Source organism: Chelonoidis abingdonii, chromosome 2 (genome assembly GCF_003597395.2).
Source record: "Chelonoidis abingdonii isolate Lonesome George chromosome 2, CheloAbing_2.0, whole genome shotgun sequence".
In the NCBI taxonomy this organism is placed as follows: domain Eukaryota; kingdom Metazoa; phylum Chordata; order Testudines; family Testudinidae; genus Chelonoidis; species Chelonoidis abingdonii.
The window spans coordinates 296,816,240-296,837,306 of NC_133770.1; the positions used below are offsets into that span (position 1 = coordinate 296,816,240).

The 21,067-nt window shown below is 50.5% G+C and overlaps 1 protein-coding gene across 4 annotated transcripts in view; it reads left to right on the plus strand.

Moving 5' to 3' along the window:
- Nucleotides 1-21,067, plus strand: part of LOC116838821 (adhesion G protein-coupled receptor B1) — a 177,887-nt gene that overhangs the window by 5,344 nt on the left and 151,476 nt on the right. For all 4 annotated transcript variants that reach the window (XM_032804392.2, XM_032804369.2, XM_075063294.1 and 1 more), the window contains 4 exons: nucleotides 868-1,062; nucleotides 11,044-11,112; nucleotides 15,238-15,346; nucleotides 17,152-17,295. In XM_032804392.2, the coding sequence (XP_032660283.2) occupies nucleotides 868-1,062; nucleotides 11,044-11,112; nucleotides 15,238-15,346; nucleotides 17,152-17,295 (517 nt within the window). The remainder of the gene's footprint in view (nucleotides 1-867; nucleotides 1,063-11,043; nucleotides 11,113-15,237; nucleotides 15,347-17,151; nucleotides 17,296-21,067) is intronic.

Sequence of the window (21,067 nt, forward strand, 5' to 3'; positions counted from 1 at the left end):
TGTCCTGATGAGATCTGTGCACAGAGAAAACACAGAGCCCCCAGCTATAAAATGGAGAGGATAAGTCTTCCTTGTCCCCCCTTTGTCTGTCTTGTCTAGTTAGATTGTAACCCCCTGGCGACAGGATGGTCTGTCGCTGGGCATTTTAGTGTCTAGCATGATGGGGCTCCATTCTCAGTTGGATTCTTTAGCTGTTATCATAATAATAAAAACTTTAAATACTTGGCCTGCTTCTGCCACTCTCTGGTGGCTTGTCTGGAAAGTCAGTGCCTGCAGCAGAACCATCCTGGTTCCCGTCTGTGGGCTGAGATGGCTGTAACTCAGGTATAAGACAGCTACAGGACTGAGTGGTGAGCAAAATCTTCCATTGCAGGCTGTGGTAGCCAGCAGCAAGATTATGAGGCAGAATAGCCTCTTCTGAATCTGCAGGCACACTTCCCTTTCTGATCACAAAGAAAGTGGGAATTCAGTTGTCCTCTGATAGCCACCTAAGACTTTTCAGAGATATCACAGACTCTCCTAGATTGCATCAAGCTGAAGGCCAGAAGGGATCATTAGACTATCAAGCCCAATATACTGTATATCACAGTCCATTACATTTCACCCCACTACCCTATACTGAGCCAAAGAACTTGGTTTAGACTAAAGCATTTCACTCTTCAGAAGTCTGAGCTGTCATGTAGAGGTATAGAACAGGAGAGACCTGGGTACCAAAGCCCGAGGCCTCTGCAATGGCAGGGAATTGATTAGGTGACATTTGCCCAGAAGGGACCATGGTGATCATCTGGTCTGTGCTCCTGAGGCCTGAGAACTTCATTGATCCCCAGTAGCGTGTGTTTGGCTCATTGTGCTCTTCTCTCATCTCAGACAAGGGAGCATCTCTCCAAAGCCCAGCGGGGGTTGATGGGAGAAGGGGTATCTCAAGTGCTCCAAAACCTCGTGGAGATCTCCCAGGATGGGACCAGCTACAGCGGGGACCTGCTGTCAACCATCGATGTACTCAGGAATATGACCGAGATCTTCCGTAGGGCGTATTACAGCCCTGTTGCTGGGGATGTACAGGTGAGCTGAGGAAGAGAGATGCATGTCATGATGGGATGAGTGCCACTGGGCAAGGTTAAGGCACGGGCACATACATACAGGGTTTGGGCGACCACTACGTGCACTGGAATCTACTTATACTTGATGAAGGCCCAGAAAAATCAGAAATGTCTCTGCTTACCTCTGTGATGTGCCTCATTTCCCATTGTGCACTTCCCAGGCTAATGAGCTCTCCCCCACCCAATCCCCACTGTTTCATGAACTAGTAACTTGAAGAGCAAAGTCATTTCGAGCTGATTCAACCCAGCTGCACTTTCTGTGGAGTCTAATTGATTATGGTGCCTTATTTGGAAGGAATTGCAGTCTAATGGCCGAGAGGGGAGTTGATTCTTGGGTATTAGGTGTTATGATACAGCATGGCCAGAGGCAGCATAAGAGTGTTAGTAGGGGGCCTTATTCCCTGCCAAGGGAGGAAGGTTTGCTTTAGATTAACTAGAACAGCTGTGGCCAATATAAGCACCTGACTCCAGTTAGAGCACCTGACTCCAATTAGAGCACCTGACTTCACTAGAGCACCTGACTCCAGTTAGAGCACCTGATTCAGTTAGAGCACCTGACTCCAGTCATGGATATAAACCCTGCTTCAGTCAGACAGGGTGTGGTAGTTGAAGGAGAAAGGTTGGATTGGAGCAGAGTGCAGATTGCAGAAGAGAAGAGTTTGTCCAGAGAGAAATAGAAGTTGGAGGAGTGCTGCGATGGATTGGGAAGCCCAACAGAAACCCTAGGTAAGGGGCACCAGGCTTGTATAGAAGAGAGGCGAGAAGCCCTTCACAAGCTGACAGGTATGAGAGGGAAGTAACCCAGGGGAAGAAAGCTAGTCAAGTGGTTCACCACAACCCCAGGCCGCCTGGGTTGGGACCGGAGTAGAGGGCGGGCCCAGTCCCTCCTCTCCACTCCCCTCCTCCAAGACACTAGGGGAGTGATTAAGAACTGGTTCAGAGGCAAGCAATATCGCCCTGAACCTACCCCGAGAAGAGAAAGTGCGAGACCCAGAGAACAATACCGGCAATTTGCCACACGTGGTGTCAGGAGTGGGATCTGCGCGCTGGGGATGTAGTCCAGGGGGAGACATAACCCTTCCACCTTAAGATGGACGACGTGGTCAAGGCCCTTATACATGCCACCGCAGCCCAGCAGGAGGCTACCAGGGTCCAGGCAACCGCCCAACAAGAGGCGACTAGATTGCAGCAAGAACTAATCAGCTGCTGCTGAGTCAGGCTGCTCAGGACCGAGCCCTGCTGAGAGACCTAATAAGCCAGATGAAGACCCTTATGGAACAGAATCACCACGGGGAAGGACCCGGACCATACGGGCTAGCCATTACTTACAAAAAATGACCAGGGAGGATGATGTGGAAGCATACCTCCTGGCTTTTGAGAGAACAGCCCTGCGGGAGCTGGCCCCGAGAACAATGGTCTGGTATCCTTGCCCATTCCTATGTGGGGAAGCCCAGAAGGTCTATTACGATATGTCTGCAGAAGCTGCAGCAAACTATTCCCAGCTAAAGGCAGAGATCCTGGCCAGGTTCGGAATGACAACGGCTACAAAGCCCAGAGGTTCCATGAATGGCATATATGGAGGACAAGACACCCCGAACGCAGTTGTTTGACTTGATCCACCTGACCCGGAAATGGCTGCGCCCTGAAGCCCATAGCTCTGAGGAGGTGATGGAGGTACTAATATTGGACCGTATATGCGGGGGTTACCACCAGGACTCAGGACTTGGGTGGGTCAGAATGACCCCTCTACCTATGATGAGTTGGTCTCCCTCGTGGAAAGACAACTGGAGCCCGCGAACTGTTCCAGACTCCAAGCGGGGAGAACGGCAACCCAGGAAGACAACCCAAACCCAAGGCCCCGGACTGTCGAGAACTCTAGAAAAACTATAACCGGGAGGAACGACAGTGAGGAATGGCTCGAGGCCAGAAAGGGACCTGGGGTTTGGGAAGAGTGGTGGGGGGCCGGCCAACTAGCCCCAGGCAGGGGTGATAACCGGAATGAGGGGACGGTGTTATGAATGTGGGAAATTGGGGCATATAGCAGCCCAATGTCCCAACAAGGAGGTGCCTAGGCAGTGTAATCTGGGGAGTTATGGGAAGCAATGTGGCCTGATCAACCTGGTAGGGGTTACATTGACCTCACATGGATTTACCGAGCAGTAAAATGAATGGTATAAAAACCATAGCATTATAATTCGGGGAGTGCTGTCACGTTGGTCTCGGAAAAGTTGGTGGGAACAGACCAACTAACTCGGGCCAAAAGCACAGGGGTAACATCGTACATGGCACCGGTGAATTTTTACCCTACAATTCCAGTACGGATTGAAACCAGGGGAATACCACCAGAGTTTCTGCAGGAGTAGTCCCAAGCTCCCTTATCCTGTTTTGATTGGGAGAGACTTCCCTGGGTTTGAGAACTTACTGACCCCGATAGAGGCAGGAGAGGGTAGCACCCCCAGTTGAGACAGAGGCAACTAAAGATAGCCTCCCCCAATGTTTGCTGAATTTGCTCCAGAATTGTTCTCATCCCCTGGAAAACCCCTCAGGGCTAGGTGAGAACGAAGGGCGGCTAAAAGTTAGGGACCAGGATTCTGGCAGCTAATCAAAAGACTTCCCTTGTGGGTAGGTGAACCCGCCCAGGAGACAAGGAGAAGGTTCGGGTCACGGAGGACTCAGAGGAGGTTCCTGGCCCAAGTGGGAGCACCCCAGGGGGAAGAGTTGAAATAGGCCCCTGGAATTAGGTCAGTTCAGCACTGCACGTGAGACCTTTGGGCAGGACCAGGCCGAAGATCCATTATATGCAAACGTGAGGGAGGAGGTAGTGAAAGTAAATGGAGTGCCTGTAGAAGGAAAAGTCAAAGGCCCAAGGCCATATTACGTGCTCAAACGTGATCTGTTGTACAGAATAGAGCAAATACGAGGGGAAGAAGTAGAGCAACTCCTAGTCCCACGGAAACACATAAGGGCCGTACTAGAGTTAGCTCACAGTCATTTATTTGGGGACATCTAGGGGTAGACAAGACGCTGGATAGAATACTGAGAAGTTTTATTGGCCAGGAATACGAGCAGAAGTCCAGCGTTATTGTGCCTCCTGCCCTGAATGCCAGCTGCATAGCCCCCGACCTCACTTGCGGGCCCCACTAGTACCTTTACCTATTATTGATGTCCCGTTCGAGAGGATACTATGGACTAGTGGGCCCACTAGAAAAGTCGGCACGGGCCACCGAAACGTACTAGTCATCCTTGACTATGCCACACGATTCCAGAGGCCATCCCTTTAAGAAACCCCACGTCTAAGGCAATAGCTAAAGAACTACTACAGGTTTTCGCCAGAGTGGGCATCCCTAAGGAGATCCTGACAGACCAGGAACCCCGTTACGTCAAAACTAATGAAAGACTTATGTGCCCTGTCCGTATACAACCATTCGGACCTCCGTCTACCATCCACAAACAGACGGACTAGTGAAAGATTCAATCGAACCCTTAAAAGTATGATCCGGAAGGTGTAGCACAGGATGGAAAGGACTGGGACACTCTTTTGCCGTATCTAATGTTCGCTATACGGGAAGTTCCCCAGGCGTCCACGGGTTTTTCTCCCTTTGAACTCTTATATGGACGCCACCCACCGCGGGATATTGGATATCGCCAAGGAGATTGGAGGAAACCCAACCCAGGAAAGAAATATATTAGCATGTGACACAGATGCGAGAGCGGAATAACTCGAGTAACCCCGATAGTACGGGAGCATTTAGAAAGCACAAGAGGCACAGCGGACATACTACAACCGTCGGCGAAAATGCGAAGATTTCAGCCGGGGAAGGGTGATGGTGTTAGTGCCGACCACAGAAAGCAAACTCCTAGCCAGCTGGCACGGACCATATGAGATAGTGGAAGCCGTTGGAGAAGTGAATTATAAGGTTAGACAACCAGACCGCCGGAACCGAGCAAATATACCACATCAACTTACTGAAGCCCTGGCATGACAGAGAGACGTGTCTGGTCACTCGAGGAGCTCTACCTCAGGCAGACGGCCCGCAGGATCAGGTAAAGATATCTCCTGATTAACCCCAGAACAACGGATGAAAGTCATTGAAATGATCCACCGGAACCAGGACGTATTTTGTACCCAACCAGGTCGAACGGCACTAGTCACATCATATTGTCACCAGACCCGGAGTAAGGTGACGATAAGACCATATCGAATAAGGAAGCTAAAAGGAAAAAATTAGATGGAAGTGCGAAAGATGCTGGAACTCGGGGTCATTGAAGAATCCCAGCCAGTGGTCCAGTCCGATCGTACTAGTCCCCAAGCCTGATGGCACCCTGAGGTTTTGTAACGACTTCCGGAAATTAAATGAAGTATCCCACTTCGATGCCTACCCGATACCACGCATTGACGAGCTGGTTGATCAGTTAGGCAAGGCCAAATACCTAACACCCTAGATCTGACCAAAGGATATGGCAAATACCCGGGCCAAGGATGCCGGGAAAAGACTGCTTTTTCACACCCGATGGCCTGTTCCAGTACACTGTCCTCCCTTTCGACTCCATGGGGCCCTGCCACATTCCAAAGACTGATGGATAAGTTATTACGACCCCATGCCAACTATGCTGCCGCCTATCTAGACGACATAGTTATACATAGCCCTGATTGGGAGACACACCTGGACAAAGTGGAAGCAGTGCTGGACGCTTTGCGAAAGGCTGGTCTCACCGCTAATCTTGAAATGCGTGATAGGACTAGCTGAGGCCAAATACCTCGGACATGTCGTAGGGAGAGGGGTGGTGAAGCCCCAATGGAAACAAGTGGAGGCAATACAAGATTGCCTCGACCAATCGCAAGAAGCAGGTCGAGCATTTTGGGTATAGTTGGATACTATCGGAGATTCATCTCCATTTTGCCACAAGAGCGGGGCCATTGACGGATCTGATAAAAGCTCGGGCCCCGAGATAGTGAAGTGGACAGATGCGGCGGAAGCAGCATTGCAGATTTCGGACAGCCCTATGCTGCCATTCGGTACTCATGGCCCCAGACTTCGAGAAGGAATTCATCCTGCAGACGGACGCCTCGGAGGTGGGACCCGGTGCCGTCCTTTCCCAGATGGTAGGGGAGGAGGAGCACCCCATCTTGTACCTCAGCCGGAAGCTCCTCCCAGGGAACAAAAATACGCTGTTGTTGAAAAGGAATGTCTGGCGATAAAATGGGCTATGGAGCTCTCCGCTACTATCTCCTGGGGCGGGTTTACCCTTGTACTGATACGCCCCGCTCCAGTGGATGCATAGGAACAAGGAAAGAAACGCCAAAGTGACGCGGTGGTTCCTCTCTTTGCAACCTTTCCATTTTCGGGTCCAGCATAGGGACTGGAAGCCAACACGGCAACGCTGAGGCCTCTCACGCCAACATGTCTCTCGTCCGCGAGTAGCCCAACCCTTGGTGTTGAGCGGGGGGGGGATATGTGATACAGCATGGCCAGAGGGCAGCATAAGAGTGTTAGCAGGGGCCTTATTCCTGCCAAGGAGGAAGGTTTGCTTTAGATTAACTAGAACAGCTGTGGCCATTAGAGCACCTGACTCCAGTTAGAGCACCTGACTTCAGTTAGAGCACTGACTCCAATTAGAGCACCTGACTTCACTTAGAGCACCTGACTCCAGTTAGAGCACCTGACTCCAGTCATGGGATATAAACCTGCTTCAGTCAGACAGGGTGTGTAGTTGAAGGAGAAAGGTTGGATTGGAGCAGAGTGCAGATTGCAGAAGAGAAGAGTTTGTCCAGAGAGAAATAGAAGGTTTGGAGGAGTGCTGCGGTGGATTGGGAAGCCCACACAGAAACCCTAGGTAAGGGCACAGGCTTGTATAGAAGAGAGGCGAGAAGCCCTTCACAAGCTGACGGGTATGAGAGGGAAGTAACCAGGGGAAGAAACCGCCAGTCAAGTGGTTCACCACAACCCCAGGGCCCGGGTTGGGACTGAGTAGAGGGCGGGCCCAGGTCCCTCCCTCTCCACTCCCCTCCTCCAAGGACACTAGGGAGTGATTAAGAACTGGTTCAGAGGCAAGCAATATCGCCTGAACCTACCCCAGAGAAGAGAAAGCGCGAGACCCAGAGAACAATACCGGCAATTTGCCACAGTGTCTATGTATCGAAGTGGGAGAAGGCTGAGGGTTTCTTGCCTGGGCTTTACTTTCAGCAGTTGCTTGCAGACTGGTTACAGATCTGTCCTGGGAGAGGTCATCAGTCCACAATTTGAAACATTAAACTTGTCCCTAGGATCTGCTTTCTCATGGTGTCTGCAACGTCTGGGAAAATGGAGAGGAAATCATGGATTTGAACTCTGTATCTCCTGCCTTCACATCTCTCTCTCTCTCACACACACAGCAGAAATTTTGCCTGGATAGCCCCTCTTGCTCTGACAGTTCACTCTGTCATTCCCCTTTCCCAGTTATAATGGAAGATGGAGCCACCAGAAGCTTTCCCGCCACTGGCAGTGGTTTTGTCTTCTTCCAAAAGCCCAGGCTGGACTGGATGAAGCAGTGGCTGATTTAGTCTGGCAGCCCCTGTGCTCACTGACTTCAGAGCCTGAATGCACTCCAGTGCCAGCAATGGCTTTTCGGTGGAAGGAGGATAATCTGTGAAAGATGGGGTCTGCTCGGTACCTTTGGCTTCTATATTCCTGTGTGTTACTCACTGGGGAAATATCTCACCCTGAGGGGCTCTCTTAGCAGTGAAGGTTTGGTCAAGTGAAACTAGGACCCAGCAGAGTGTGCAGAGAAAGTCCATTAACTCACAATGGCAATGCAAAGCCTCACATGCTGAGACCTTTGGAAAGGCGGGGAGGACAGGAGTGGCTAAGCTGGAGAAACCTTAACCTCTCTGTTTGTTCGAGATAAGGCCAAACGAAGGTTAGGGATAGAGTGCTGCACTTGGGCTGTAGCCCACAAAAGCTTATGCATCCGATGAAGTGGCTTGTAGCCCACCGAAAGCTTAAGCTCAAATAAATTTGTAGTCTCTAAGGTGCCACAAGTACTCCTTTTTATTTGGGCTGGAGAAACCTGGGTACCGTTCCTCGCTCAGCTTTCCTGTGTGATCTTCAGAAAGTCACTTAATCTGCCTGTGCCTCCATCCACCCTTCTGTACAATGGGGATAATCTGGCTCTGTATCCCGGGAGGGTGTGAGAGAGAACATGAATGATGGAGAAGTTGTCAGATACTCTGGTGATGGGAGCCAGAGAAATACTGGCTGGCTGGCTGGCTGGCTGGCTGGCTAGATAGATAGGTTTTCATTATGATAATCTAGTTTGACTTCCTGTACGGCACAGGCCAGAGAACCTCAACCAGTACTTTCAGCATCAAGCCATAGCTTCAGTATGAGCTAAACAGATCTTTAAAACAACTCGGTGATACAGCATGGCCAGAGGCAGCATAAGAGTGTTAAGGGCCTTATCCCTGCCAAGGGAGGAAGGTTTGCTTTAGATAACTAGAACAGCTGTGGCCAATTAGAAGCACCTGACTCCGTTAGAGCACGCCTGTCCATTGAGCACCTGACTCACTTAGAGCCACTGACTCCATAGAGCACCTACTTCAGTTAGAGCACCTGACTCCAGTCATGGATATAAACCCCTGCTTCAGTCAGACAGGGTGTGGTAGTTGAAGGAGAAAGGTTGGATTGGAGCAGAGTGCAGATTGCAGAAGGAAGAGTTTGTCCAGAGAGAAATGAAGGTTTGGAGGAGTGCTGCGATGGATTGGGAAGCCCAACAGAAACCCTAGGTAAGGGCACCAGGCTTGTAGAAGAGAGGCGAGAAGCCCTTCAACTAGCCGACAGTAGAGAGCCTCCAAGGACACTAGGGGAGTGATTAAGAACTGGTTCAGAGGCAAGCAATATCGCCCTGAACCTACCCCAGAGAAGAGAAAGCGCGAGACCCAGAGAACAATACCGGCAATTTGCCACAGTGTCTATGTATCGAAGTGGGAGAAGGCTGAGGGTTTCTTGCCCTGGGCTTTACTTTCAGCAGTTGCTTGCAGACTGGTTACAGATCTGTCCTTGGGAGAGGTCATCAGTCCACAATTTGAAACATTAAACTTGTCCCCTAGGATCTGCTTTCTCATGGTGTCTGCAACGTCTGGGAAAATGGAGAGGAAAATCAATGGATTTGAACTCTGTATCTCCTGCCTTCACATCTCTCTCTCTCTCACACACACAGCAGAAATTTTGCCTGGATAGCCCCTCTTGCTCTGACAGTTCACTCTGTCATTCCCCTTTCCCAGTTATAATGGAGATGGAGCCACCAGAAGCTTTCCCGCCACTGGCAGTGGTTTTGTCTTCTTCCATAAAGCCCAGTGGCTGGACTGGATGAAGCAGTGGCTGATTTAGTCTGGCAGCCCCTGTGCTCACTGACTTCAGAGCCTGAATGCACTCCCAGTGCCAGCAATGGCTTTTCGGTGGAAGGAGGATAGATCTGCTGAAGATGGGGTCTGCTCGGTACCTTGGCTTCTATATTTCCTGTGTGTTACTCACTGGGGGAAATATCTCACCCTGAGGGGCTCTCTTAGCAGTGAAGGTTTGGTCAAGTGAAACTAGGACCCAGCAGAGTGTGCAGAGAAAGTCCATTAACTCACAATGGCAATGCAAAGCCTCACATGCTGAGACCTTTGGAAAGGCGGGGAGGGACAGGAGTGGCTAAGCTGGAGAAACCTAACCTCTCTGTTTGTTCGAGATAAGGCCAAACGAAGGTTAGGGATAGAGTGCTGCACTTGGGCTGTAGCCCACAAAAGCTTATGCATCCGATGAAGTGGGCTGTAGCCCACGAAAGCTTAAGCTCAAATAAATTTGTTAGTCTCTAAGGTGCCACAAGTACTCCTTTTATATTTGGGCTGGAGAAACCTGGGTACCGTTCCTCGCTCAGCTTTCCTGTGTGATCTTCAGAAAGTCACTTAATCTGCCCTGTGCCTCCATCCACCCTTCTGTACAATGGGGATAATCTGGCTCTGTATCCCGGGATGGTGTGAGGAGAGAATCCATGAATGATGGAGAAGTTGTCAGATACTCTGGTGATGGGAGCCAGAGAAATATCTGGCTGGCTGGCTGGCTGGCTGGCTGGCTAGATAGATAGGTTTTCCATTATGATAATCTAGTTTGACTTCCTGTACGGCACAGGCCAGAGAACCTCAACCAGTACTTTCAGCATCAAGCCCATAGCTTCAGTATGAGCTAGAACAGATCCTTTAAAACAACTTGCAGTCTTGATGTAAAGACCATAAGTGATGGGGAATCCATCATGTCCCTTGGTAAGTTTTCCCAGATGGAATTACCCACCAATTCTGATCCTGGCCATGAATTCTGAAACTGGGCCCAAGGTTTGCAAGCATTTGCTGTCTCTGTAATAGGCTGAGCCAAAACTGCAGAACCCCACTATTCCTGGATGTTGAGATCTCCAAAATCTGGGCCTGCAGTCTGCAGCTTGAGCCCATCCCCCTGTGAAAATGAAGGGCTCAGAGAGCCCGAGGGAGCCAGGTGTACTGTGGGCAACCCTGTTGCTCTCCATACCCCTCATAGTCAAAACCCCTCTTGGCATTTTATCATTGCCTCATGTCTGCCTACGCCCATCCCTTGTGCTCTCCATGGCATGCAGAATCCTTTGCTTTCTGCTGTGGCCTGGTGGGTAATGAGACATGTAGTGCTCACTGGTTGCCCCATTGCACTCTGGTAGTGAGCAAGGTTCTGACTTGTCTGCCTAGGGGAGGCAGTAGGAGTTTTGCTACTTATTTCATTGGGAGCAGGGCTTTGGTTTGTCCAGTGCTTTGGGAAGAACAGTGCTCGGTGACCGAGAGCAGATCCTCTTCTTGCTAATACTATTGTTCTCTGCCCTCTCACGTGTTGTGGGGCACGTCATGCCACTCCACCGTATTCTGATCATGACTTTCTTTTCCTTTTTTGTTTCGCCTCTCTAGAACTTCGTCCAGATTATTAGCAACTTGCTGTCAGAGGAAAACCGGGACAAGTGGGAGGAAGCTCAGATGGTATGGACCTGCTACGTAAACATACAATCCAAATAATCCTGGCTCTCAGCCTGTGGCATTGGGGGGAGGGGTTATGGAAATTTCCCCATGGGTTGGGTGATCTCACCGCTATGTGTGCCTGACAGATGTTGTACTCAATGGGCATCCGTTTCACCCAGAAGAGCCAGAACTCATCCGGCCACTGCTAGTAATCACCAACACAACGCCTTGCAGTGAAAGAGATGTGTAGGCTGAACTACCTTGCTTGGAGAAATCAGCGGGGACCAAGAAAATGGATCGTGCTAGACTTCAGAGCCAAGTGCAGTTCTGGCCCTTTAAGATTGCTCCCAAGTCTGAGTCCTGTAGGAAAAGACTCAGGCAGGACAGGTACGGTTTTAAAGGGCCAGGGTTGTGCTCAGCCATCTGAGCACAAGGGGAGAGGGATAGCTCAGTGGTTTGAGTATTGGCCTGCTAAACCCAGGGTTGTGAGCTCAGCCCTTGAGGGGGCCACTTAGGGATCTGGGGCAAAAATTGGTCCTGCTAGTGGAGGCAGGGGGCTGGACTCAATGACCTTTCAAGGTCCCTTCCAGTTCTAGGAGATTGGTATATCTCCAATTATTACCTTACCTAAGGGTTCAGTTATATGTTAGCTACACTTTCCTTGTAAGGTCACCTGGTGTCTCCCCAGGGATGCTGGCAGTTAGGGAACATGATAGGTAGTTCAGCAGATAAAGCACACCCTGTCTGGGCATAGGCACTGCTATTTGTCCTGCCTATGTCTTACCAAATCCTTCCCCTGCCTCAGTTGCATTTTCTGCCTGTGCATGTAGGTGACTTACCCATTGTCCCTACCCTGGACTGAAAAATGCCATTCTTCCTCGCAGCACTCACTGCTCAACAGGGCTGATCTCCCTGGAGCCCTGGGGAGCTGCGTCAGAGTGAAATGATACTGCCCTGAAGGCAAAGCTTGTTCACAGGCGACTCTGACTGATGGCTCCCTGTCTTCTTCCACTAGTTCCTCCCTTGTCTCTTCCACTTTACCGCGTCTCAGAACACAATCTCTCGTGTGCCTGCGTCTCGGAGATCAGGGTCACCACAGGCAGGTCTGGTTTCTGACAAGCGTCCATCAGGTGCAGAGTATTCCACTGAGGAGATCACGAGGCATGGGTCACAATATGATGGCTCTTTTAGCTGCTGTGTTGTCTGGTGAACCCACTCAGAGGGGGCAGCAAACTGCACAGGAGCAAGAGATGATTGCCCGGCACAAACATGAAACCTTAAAGGTCAATTTTCGTCAGAATGGCCACTGGACTTTTCTGGCAGCTAAGGAGCTACGAGTTTAATCTGAGACCTCCTACATCAAGGGGGTGAGTGAAAGACTGTTGCATAAGGGGAAATTAAGTGAAAATAAATAGCTCCAGGGAAGCGTTGGGCTATTGGTGCATAGCAAGCACTGAACGTTGCTTGAGCTTGGAAGGGATTGGCTCCTCTGCAAGAGGTCACAGGTTTAAAGGTGGGCTCGGTCAGTAATGGTGGGAAGATGTTACCACCTGATGTCTGTTCAGAGGCTTCTCTGAAATGAGTCAGATAGGGGGAGGGGTAAAAGGCGTTAGACCAAGTATTGAACAGACCTCGAGACTGAACTCACCTTTTGCCCGTGTAGCTGGTGTTTCCCCAGCATATTTGGAAATCGATGAATGACCCTGGCTGGTTCCAGAGAAGGCGAAGAACCGAATGCTCAGTTTAACAAATACATGTCTACATCCACATTGCAGAACAGTCCTTGTGGAGCAGACTCTGCTGAGTCGTCATGACAACGCAGAGACCCTGTTGATCATCATAAAAATAGTTGCAGTTTTCTCCAGGCTGCAGTTAGTTCCCAGTGGTTTTCCCTTATCAGCTTCCCTGTGTTGTAAACCTGGCTTGCTGGCCTCTGCCACCCACCTGATGTTCATTCCTGCGGTGTGACCAGTCTGCACTCTCATGACAGTGGATGTTATTTTCTGCGCTGCTTTGATATCAGTCAGAGGATCTTTCATCTTTTGACCACTGCCACGATTATAGACAGCACGAGGACCATGGCTGAGATGGCCTAAGTTGCCTAAGGGATATGGATGCCCAGTTCCCGTATATTTGAATGAGAAATAGGATCTTAGCCTAAAACTTCAGTTCTAAATCCAGAATCTGCTTTCCCGTGAGCACCAGGGGGGAATCACTGGTAATAGCTTCTCTAAAATCCTCCAACCGCTGGAGGGCAACGTACACTGGATCTGGTCTTGGTCCACCTAGCAGAGGGGATAGGTGCAGGCACACACTATTTACCATGCCATTTTAACACAGGACTTTCGCTCCCATTTCTCCATTAAAAACAAACAAACAAACAAAAACCCAACCAACCTACCAAACAAACCCAACAACTCTTATATGGTAGCACACATCTTAGTGTCTTATTCCCTCTCCTGTTCTCGCTACATATTCAATGACAGCTCAGATGGAGAGTTTTCCCTGGTGGTTTAACAATATTCTCTTCCTACGCAGATCTATGGGTTGGCTGGGGATATTCCCCTCTACAGGTAGCTCCTTGTACAACTGCTTAATCACTAAACTGTGCAATCAACCTATGATAGATCTAAGATGCAATTACTTTGATATCGAAGTACCAGGCAAAATTGTGACAGAATATATAAAATAAACAAAACAAAACAGTCCTTATTTCCCTCCATTTTCCTGTGCGTAGGCAGGTGTGAATTTTAAGTCTGGGAGTGTTTGGGGAGTCAGGTTTAGTTGTTGTAGGTTAGAGACATTGTCCTAGGGTCATGCTTTGTGTCACTAAACAGAGCCAGTCTTTGGCAAGGAGACCTCTAGCAGCTGGAGTCCTGCCACAGGGAATGGTCCATGCTATATGCATGACAGTCTAAGCCAGGGTCCCACTGGAGGGCCGCGGGATGGAGCAGCAGTCTCTGATGGAGGTAGGACCAGGCGGTTCAGAGACTAGTACTCCTCAGTATGAAGACTCTCAACAGAGAACTGTACGTAGGAAAGAACCAGAACGTCCCCTCCAACAGCAGCTCATGGTGGCCCCAGTTTTCAGACATTGGCACCGCTGTGGGACATCTAAATATTCTGTGTGCGGGCACTCAAAGGGGTACGTACTGTATGGGCCCAAGAGAGGCGTTTCCCTGCCTACATTCTGATGTCTGCTTCCCAACTGGGATTTAGACATGCTCTTGGTGTACCCAGATTTGAGGAATGGGCTCCCGCATTTTTGTAACAGCTGTTCTCAGATAGTGGTATTGCATCCTGTTTCACAGCTTAGTGAAAACGTTCCCTTTGCTTAGCCTGGGGAGTCTGAACCGGCCTCGCTGTACTCAGCCCAGGAGTCGTGGTGCAGGCAAGGACTCTCTGGACTCCCTCTCTTTGCTTAATGATTTCCAGTCATGTTGACTCCCAGAGCTGAGCACAATATTCCAGGAACCAGGTCCCCCCGAGTCCTTGAAGTGAAGGGGAGTTTTGAAGGAGTAAGGATCTCAGGGTTTGACTCTGGGCGCAGACACTCCAGAGCTTGCATAGAGCAGATTTATTACCTCTTTGCCCTGTCATGTGATGGCTCTGCATGTGCAGCACCAAATCACATTGGCCTCATTGGTGGACACATCAGGCCGGATCCTCCAGGGTCGTAAATGGAGCACTGCTGATTTACACCACCTGAAGGTATGGCCTGGCATGTCTCATTTGCTGGCCATGTTAAGCTAACTGCAGCTGCTGGGAAACTGTAAATGTTTGCTGTGGCTTTCCCGGCCAGACCAGTGGGTAGAATAAGTAACCTTGAGAAAGGAGGGTAGGTTGGTAGGTCACTATTAGAGCCCTCCCATTATGGTCAGGACTATTCTCCTCCATGGCCATCAGCTGCGTTTTCCCAAACCGGATCTTATATTGTCATTTCCTGTCCATGTTTCTATCTCCTTGGATCATTTCTCTGCCCTCACAGTTCGCTACTCCACTGTACTCCAGCAAGAGGAGAGAATGCCTCTGGCTCTCTGTGTGTGGGATAAGCTGGGCTTGAACCCTGGCCCTTGGAGAGGCCCAGGGTGAGCTCATTGCTATCTGTGCCAATAAATATGTGACCTCTCTTCACTGGGTTTGCAGATGGGGCCGAATGCTAAGGAGCTGTTCAGGCTTGTGGAGGATTTCATTGATGTCATTGGATTTCGCATGAAAGATTTCCGGGATTCCTACCAAGTGACGGACAATCTAGGTGAGTCGGTTTGGATTCTGCTCCCCTCCCCTGCTCCACAGGCAGATTCAAACCCTGCTGTCGCTCCTTGCAGTGTTCATGAGCTGGCTGTGAGCCTGGGGAGGGGAAAAGGCTGGCCAGAGGCTGGGAGGGAGCAGAGGGAGCCACGCAGCAACTAGTTCTCATGTAAGAGACACAGGTTGCAGACGCAGCCCGGGTCCTTAGGATCAGGCTCCCTGGTGTTACTCTTAGTGGGAAATGTGCTAACTTGGAAGGCTTCTGGGGTAATGCGAGGTGAAGTGAAACAGTGTTGTCCTTAGCTGTCAGCAGAGCTGGCGCTTCTCTGAGGCCGAGGGAGGCTGGAGCAGGCAGGTCAGCTCTCCCATCAAGAATCAGCCACTGTAAAGGATGGGACTCCAGGCCAGTGGAGCGATACCAGTAACAGAAGCAGTGTTCTGGCAGTGCCTAGAGACCTCAGCTGAGATTGGTCCTGGTGCTATCCCTGGTACATACACATGGGAAGAGGCAGTCTCTGCCCTCATCAGTTTACAAGCTCAGTAGATTGGACGGGCAAAGATTGGGGAAAAGGAAGGGTTGTTCTCCTCACAGAGAAATGAAATGACTCGCCCAGGGTCCCAGAGGAGTCTGGCAGAGCTGGTGATGGAATGGGGCTCTCCTAAATTGCAGCGCCCTCATTCAAACCTAAGACCACTCTTCTTCTCTCTGCTCCCTCCAGAGTTTATCAAACGGATGGTACAAGTGTCTCAGGCTGAGTGCTGCATTCATGCTCCCCAGAAGGCAAATATGTTCACTGTGTGTCCCACCCCGGTGTGACGGAACGTATGGTGCAGGGTATAAACATCGTTGGTCAGGCCAACGGCTCCATTCACATCAGTACAAGCCCAGTGCCATCTCTAGGGTCACATGATTGGGAGCAAGGGAAGCATTTGGGTTCAGGTGTCTTGAGTTTAATCTGAGGTGGAAGAGGCTGAGGAAGTATGGAGGGACAGAAGGATGCTTGGGGGTCCTGCTCAGTGAACAGAAGCTCCAGCTCCACCTGCCTAGTGCTATCACCTTGCTTTATGTACAGACGTTAGCTGAACAAATACCTTCTGCCATGCCAGAGATCCCAGCTCTCCTGGACAGGATCTGGCTAATCCAGAGGCTCCTGGTTTTCCTCTGCTTTCATCCACGCTCTTGGCCACCAAGATCACAAAGCCCCATATGCTCACAGCTCATCCCTTCTCAATCCCCAGTTGCCTCAGCTCATGGTTGGCAGGAAGAGACATTTCCCAGAGCCATGCTTGATCTCACAGGCACCATCCGACCAGCTAAAGAGAGGTTTGCCCCAAGGTTCTCCATTTGCCAAATGGGCAAGGAGGAGCTTTCTCTGAGACAGTTCATGCACAGCCTTGACCTCTTCCTAGGCTAGAGGAACGCCATCTGTCTGGTCTGAGCTCCCCCTTGCACCGTACATACAACATGGAAGGCTGCATTTTCAAAGAGCGGAAAATCCAAAATTTTGGGTGCTCATTGTCTCTGAATGGTCAGGGACTAAATTTCTACTCATAGTTGCACCAATGCGAATGAAGTCTGGATTTGTGCTGGTGTAAATGAAGTCATCAGAGTCACTCTGGAGTCACGCTGGTGTAAGTGAAGTCAATGGAGTTACTCTGGGTTTACACCAGTGTACATGAGAGCAAATACTGACTCTTGCCAAGCGCCTGTCCTGCTAGTGCACCTACAGGTTTTTCAGTGGTGGGAGTGTGAATGTTGAGCTGGCCGTTTGGGCTTTGCTTTACTCACTGTTTCTGTTTCCCCTCAAGTCCTCAGCATTCACAAACTCCCCGCCAATGCAGCCACTGACATCAGCTTCCCCATGAAAGGCTGGAGGGGCATGGTGGACTGGGCCAGGACCTCCGAGGACAAGGTCACCATCTCCAAGAGCATCCTCTCTACGGGGCTAGCAGGTAAGGCAGTGCTGCTGCAGCATCACTGTTCTTCACCATTAAGGGAGTGTCGATCACTTACGCTCTGTCTGCAAGCTCTTCTCTCAGCTGGCGAGGATCTGTCCAAGAGGAGCTGCCCTGAACGCAACACTGACCCTTAAAGATGAAGTGTAGTTTAGAATAATTTCTGAGCTCCCCTGCAAGTTCAGGAGATTAGTTCACGTCCCTGATTCTGGCACGGATCCATTACTAGGCACAACGACTTCTTGCTTAGAAAACAGCTGGAGGCAGAGCCAAACCCCAGAGCAGCAATGCACCAGAGCCACATTGCAGACAATATTAACCTACTCACTCCACTTAGTCTGAGAGGAACCTGATGCGCTGGGTTCCAGGCAGGTCATCAGCTGAGCAGGACGTCCCCTCCCAGTGCGGGCTGGACCCTGAATTGGTTCCTTTTAGCCGTTGGTGGGGGCTGTGTGTTGTTTTCTCTATGGTCCGCGGCATCATTTCAATGCCGTTAGCCAGCGTGCACAAAGACGCTTCTCTGGGAGCGAACATCTTGGCATTCGGAATGGTTTGGGAGCAGTGTTACCAGTTTAATGATTTGTATTTTTCATGAAAATAGGCTCCTCGTGCCGAGTGGCAATGGAGGGAGTTTTGTTGGGGGAAGAAGGGAGGGAGAAGACAAGATTGCCATTCATCGTGTGGCAGATATGAAATGTTCCGGGTTATTAGCTTGGCTGGCTCTGGCGGCCGGGCAGGCAGGCAGTACTTGGCCGCCGGATGGGCAGTGGCCGTGTAGCTAGAGCGATGTCTGTGCCTCTTGTGTGTAATCCTCTATAACCACACATCAGCTGCAGGAAAGGGGGCATTAATCACTCGGGGATCATTTGCTTCGTGGCAGTCTATTATCAGGCCCAAACAACATGGGGAGAGAGAGGCGAAGCAAACCAAGCAAATCCAGCCTTCGCTTCAGCATAAGCCAAGCCATCCTGAATCTCAGATCTTAAAGGAAAACTGCAGGGCTCAGGGCTCAGATCCTAGAGCACTCAGCCAGGGTCTGATTCTGTGGCTACTCTGTGGACCATCCGTTAGCTGCAGCAGGTCTTCTGAGGTTGGGATCAGCTGCAAACACATGATCCTGTAGGGTACTGAGTGTAGACGCCACGTACTGAAGTCAGCCTCGGTTCTCAGTAAGCTCACGGGGCTCCTCTTTGCATGGGAGGTGTTCAGTTCTTTGCAGGCCTGGGCCCTAAATATTTAAGACTAGTACTTCAAAAAGAGGAGCCAACTTGTGCCTGCAATGAGGACTAGCCGTCACCTTGTCCCTTGCTCTGTAGCTGTGCCCCGTGCAGGTTGGCTTCATCAGCGAGAGCAGGCAGTTTGCACTTTCTTCATCAGACTGCACCGTCCTCTGCTGAGGCAAAAGCAGGAGACTGTCCGAGTTGTTGACATGATCCCTTAGCTTCCCAGTGCTCCTTTCACCCAAAGATCTCCAAGCACAGCCATTCATGAGGCTGCAGAGTCTGTCCCATTGGGTACATCAGCATTAGAACCACCATTCTGCTGATGGGGACACTGAAGTGCAGCACAGTTAAGTGACTGCCCCAAGGTCAAGGAGGGAGTCAGTAGCAGAGCAAAGACTAAATCCAGGATTGCAGCTCAGGCTAGGAAGAGATCACTGCCTTGTAAACTGCATTACATCCTTTACAACAAGCACAATAAATGGTTAGATACCCCAAATTATGACTTTCATTATTATTCTTTTCCATCCCATCTGGAGCTGCATTTCCTGGGTCTTATCCTGTAGCATCATATTAGCAAAAGATGGTCCTTTTCGATATCTTTCTTGTGTGAGAGATGCGTTTTAATTCTTTTTAACACCCATCTCTTCTTTGCAAATGCATATGGCAGGGAGAATGCCGGGGCACAGTTTGTCTTTGTAGCAGGGGTGGCCGAACTGTGGCTCGTGAGCTGCATGTGGCTCTTTTACAGTTGAAGTGTGGCTTGTGGATCCTGTGTCCCCATCCCCCGCCTACCAGACTAGGGGGAGAGCTCAGAGCTTTTGCCCTGCGGTGGGGTGGTGGGATCAGAGGTTTCTGCCAGAGAAGACTGGTGCCTGCTGAGTGTGTGTGTGTGAGGAGCACAATTTAAAGGTTCGCCCCCCAGCAAAAGCTTGAGTCACACACCCCTCTTCCCCTCAGCAGCACCCACAATGCACTGCTTCTGGTTTCTGCCCAGCGGGATGGAGTTCTTAGGACTTCTGTCCTGCATGGGGTGCCTACTGGTGCTCAGAACATCAGCAGGAGCAAGCCCCGGCAGGCACTTCCCAGGGGGCTGAAGCCCCGAACCGTGGCAGGCGTGCCCCGGCTCTTGAACTTCTGAAGATTGTCATATGTAGCTCAGAGGGTCAGCAAGTGTGGCCACCCCTGCTTTATAGAACAATCACTTTACAGCTTGCTGAAATAAAGACCCGGTCTTCAGCGGGTGAGAATTAGCGGTTGGCTTCAAAGAAGCGATGCTGATTTAGTTGGGGATTGGTCCTGCTTTGAGCAGGGGGTGGGACTAGATGACCTCCTGAGGTCCCTTCCGGCCCATATCCTCCACCGCTGAGGAGCTGACCATAGGGCTTTAAAACTGGCCATGTGAAAATGAGCATCCATCATGCCTGCAAGTCACAGCTAGAGCGGGGCATGCAGTCTTCATAGAAGTGTAGAACTGGAAGGGACCTCAGGAGGACTAAGTACTGTCCCAGACAGATTTTTGCCCCGGATCCCTAAGTGGCCCCGTCAAGGATTGAACTCACAAGCCTGGGTTTAGCAATGCTCAAAAATCTTCGCAGCTCCATGTGCAGGTGCGCAGCTTCCAGTGTCTGGGCTACTGAAGAAGGGATAATCAAAATAAAACACTGTGCCAGGCCAGGTAACCTGTTGGTGTAATTTCATAGAATCATGGAAGATTAGGGTTGGAAGAGACCTCAGGAGGTATCTAGTCCAGCTCCCTGCTCAAAGCAGGACCAACACCACCCAAATCATCCCAACTAGGCCAGGCGTTAAAAACCTCTAAGGATGGTGATTCCACCACCTCCCTAGGGAACCCATTCCAGGGCTTCACCACCCTCCTAGTGAAATAGTGTTTCCTAATATCCAACCTAGACCTCCCCCACTGCAACTTGAGACCATTGCTCCTTGTTCTGTCATCTTTGCACGTAAATAAGACAGAGCAGTTACATTGCTAAAGTCTTGATAAAGACCCAAGAAATTCAGACCCGAGTCTCATTTACATGACAGCCTCTTTGCATGCCCAGAAGGGTGTAAATGAGAACCAGGTCCATGGGGTTAAAGTTTTCTGCTCACCCGTGATATCACGTGAGTGTGAGAGCCTGGGGTGTGTGTGTGGGGAGGGTCCTACCACAAAGGAGAAGAGGGGGATCTTGACTGTGTAGGGATCTGAAGGACCAGGCCAAAGGCCAAATAAATGTTTGTACCCATTAAGGTTCTGCTCAGATGTAGCATCTGGTTTTCAGGGGGGTTGTTGCTTTTCCCAGCTGGGCTGTGCAAGAGAGGCGGTGGTGGGGGAGGGAAGTGACATGCCCAGAGGCCACACAAAGGAGTCGGAGGCTCATCTGGGATTAGAACTGAAGGGCCTGCGGCCTCTTGGCCCCCTTGCCCCGGCTGTGCGAGGTCAGATAGCATTAGGGTCCATCACGCCAGTGTGAGGGAGCCAGCCCAGTGGAGCCGGGCCCTGCCATGCAGCATTCATGGCTCTTTCACTGACGGCGGCAACATCCTCT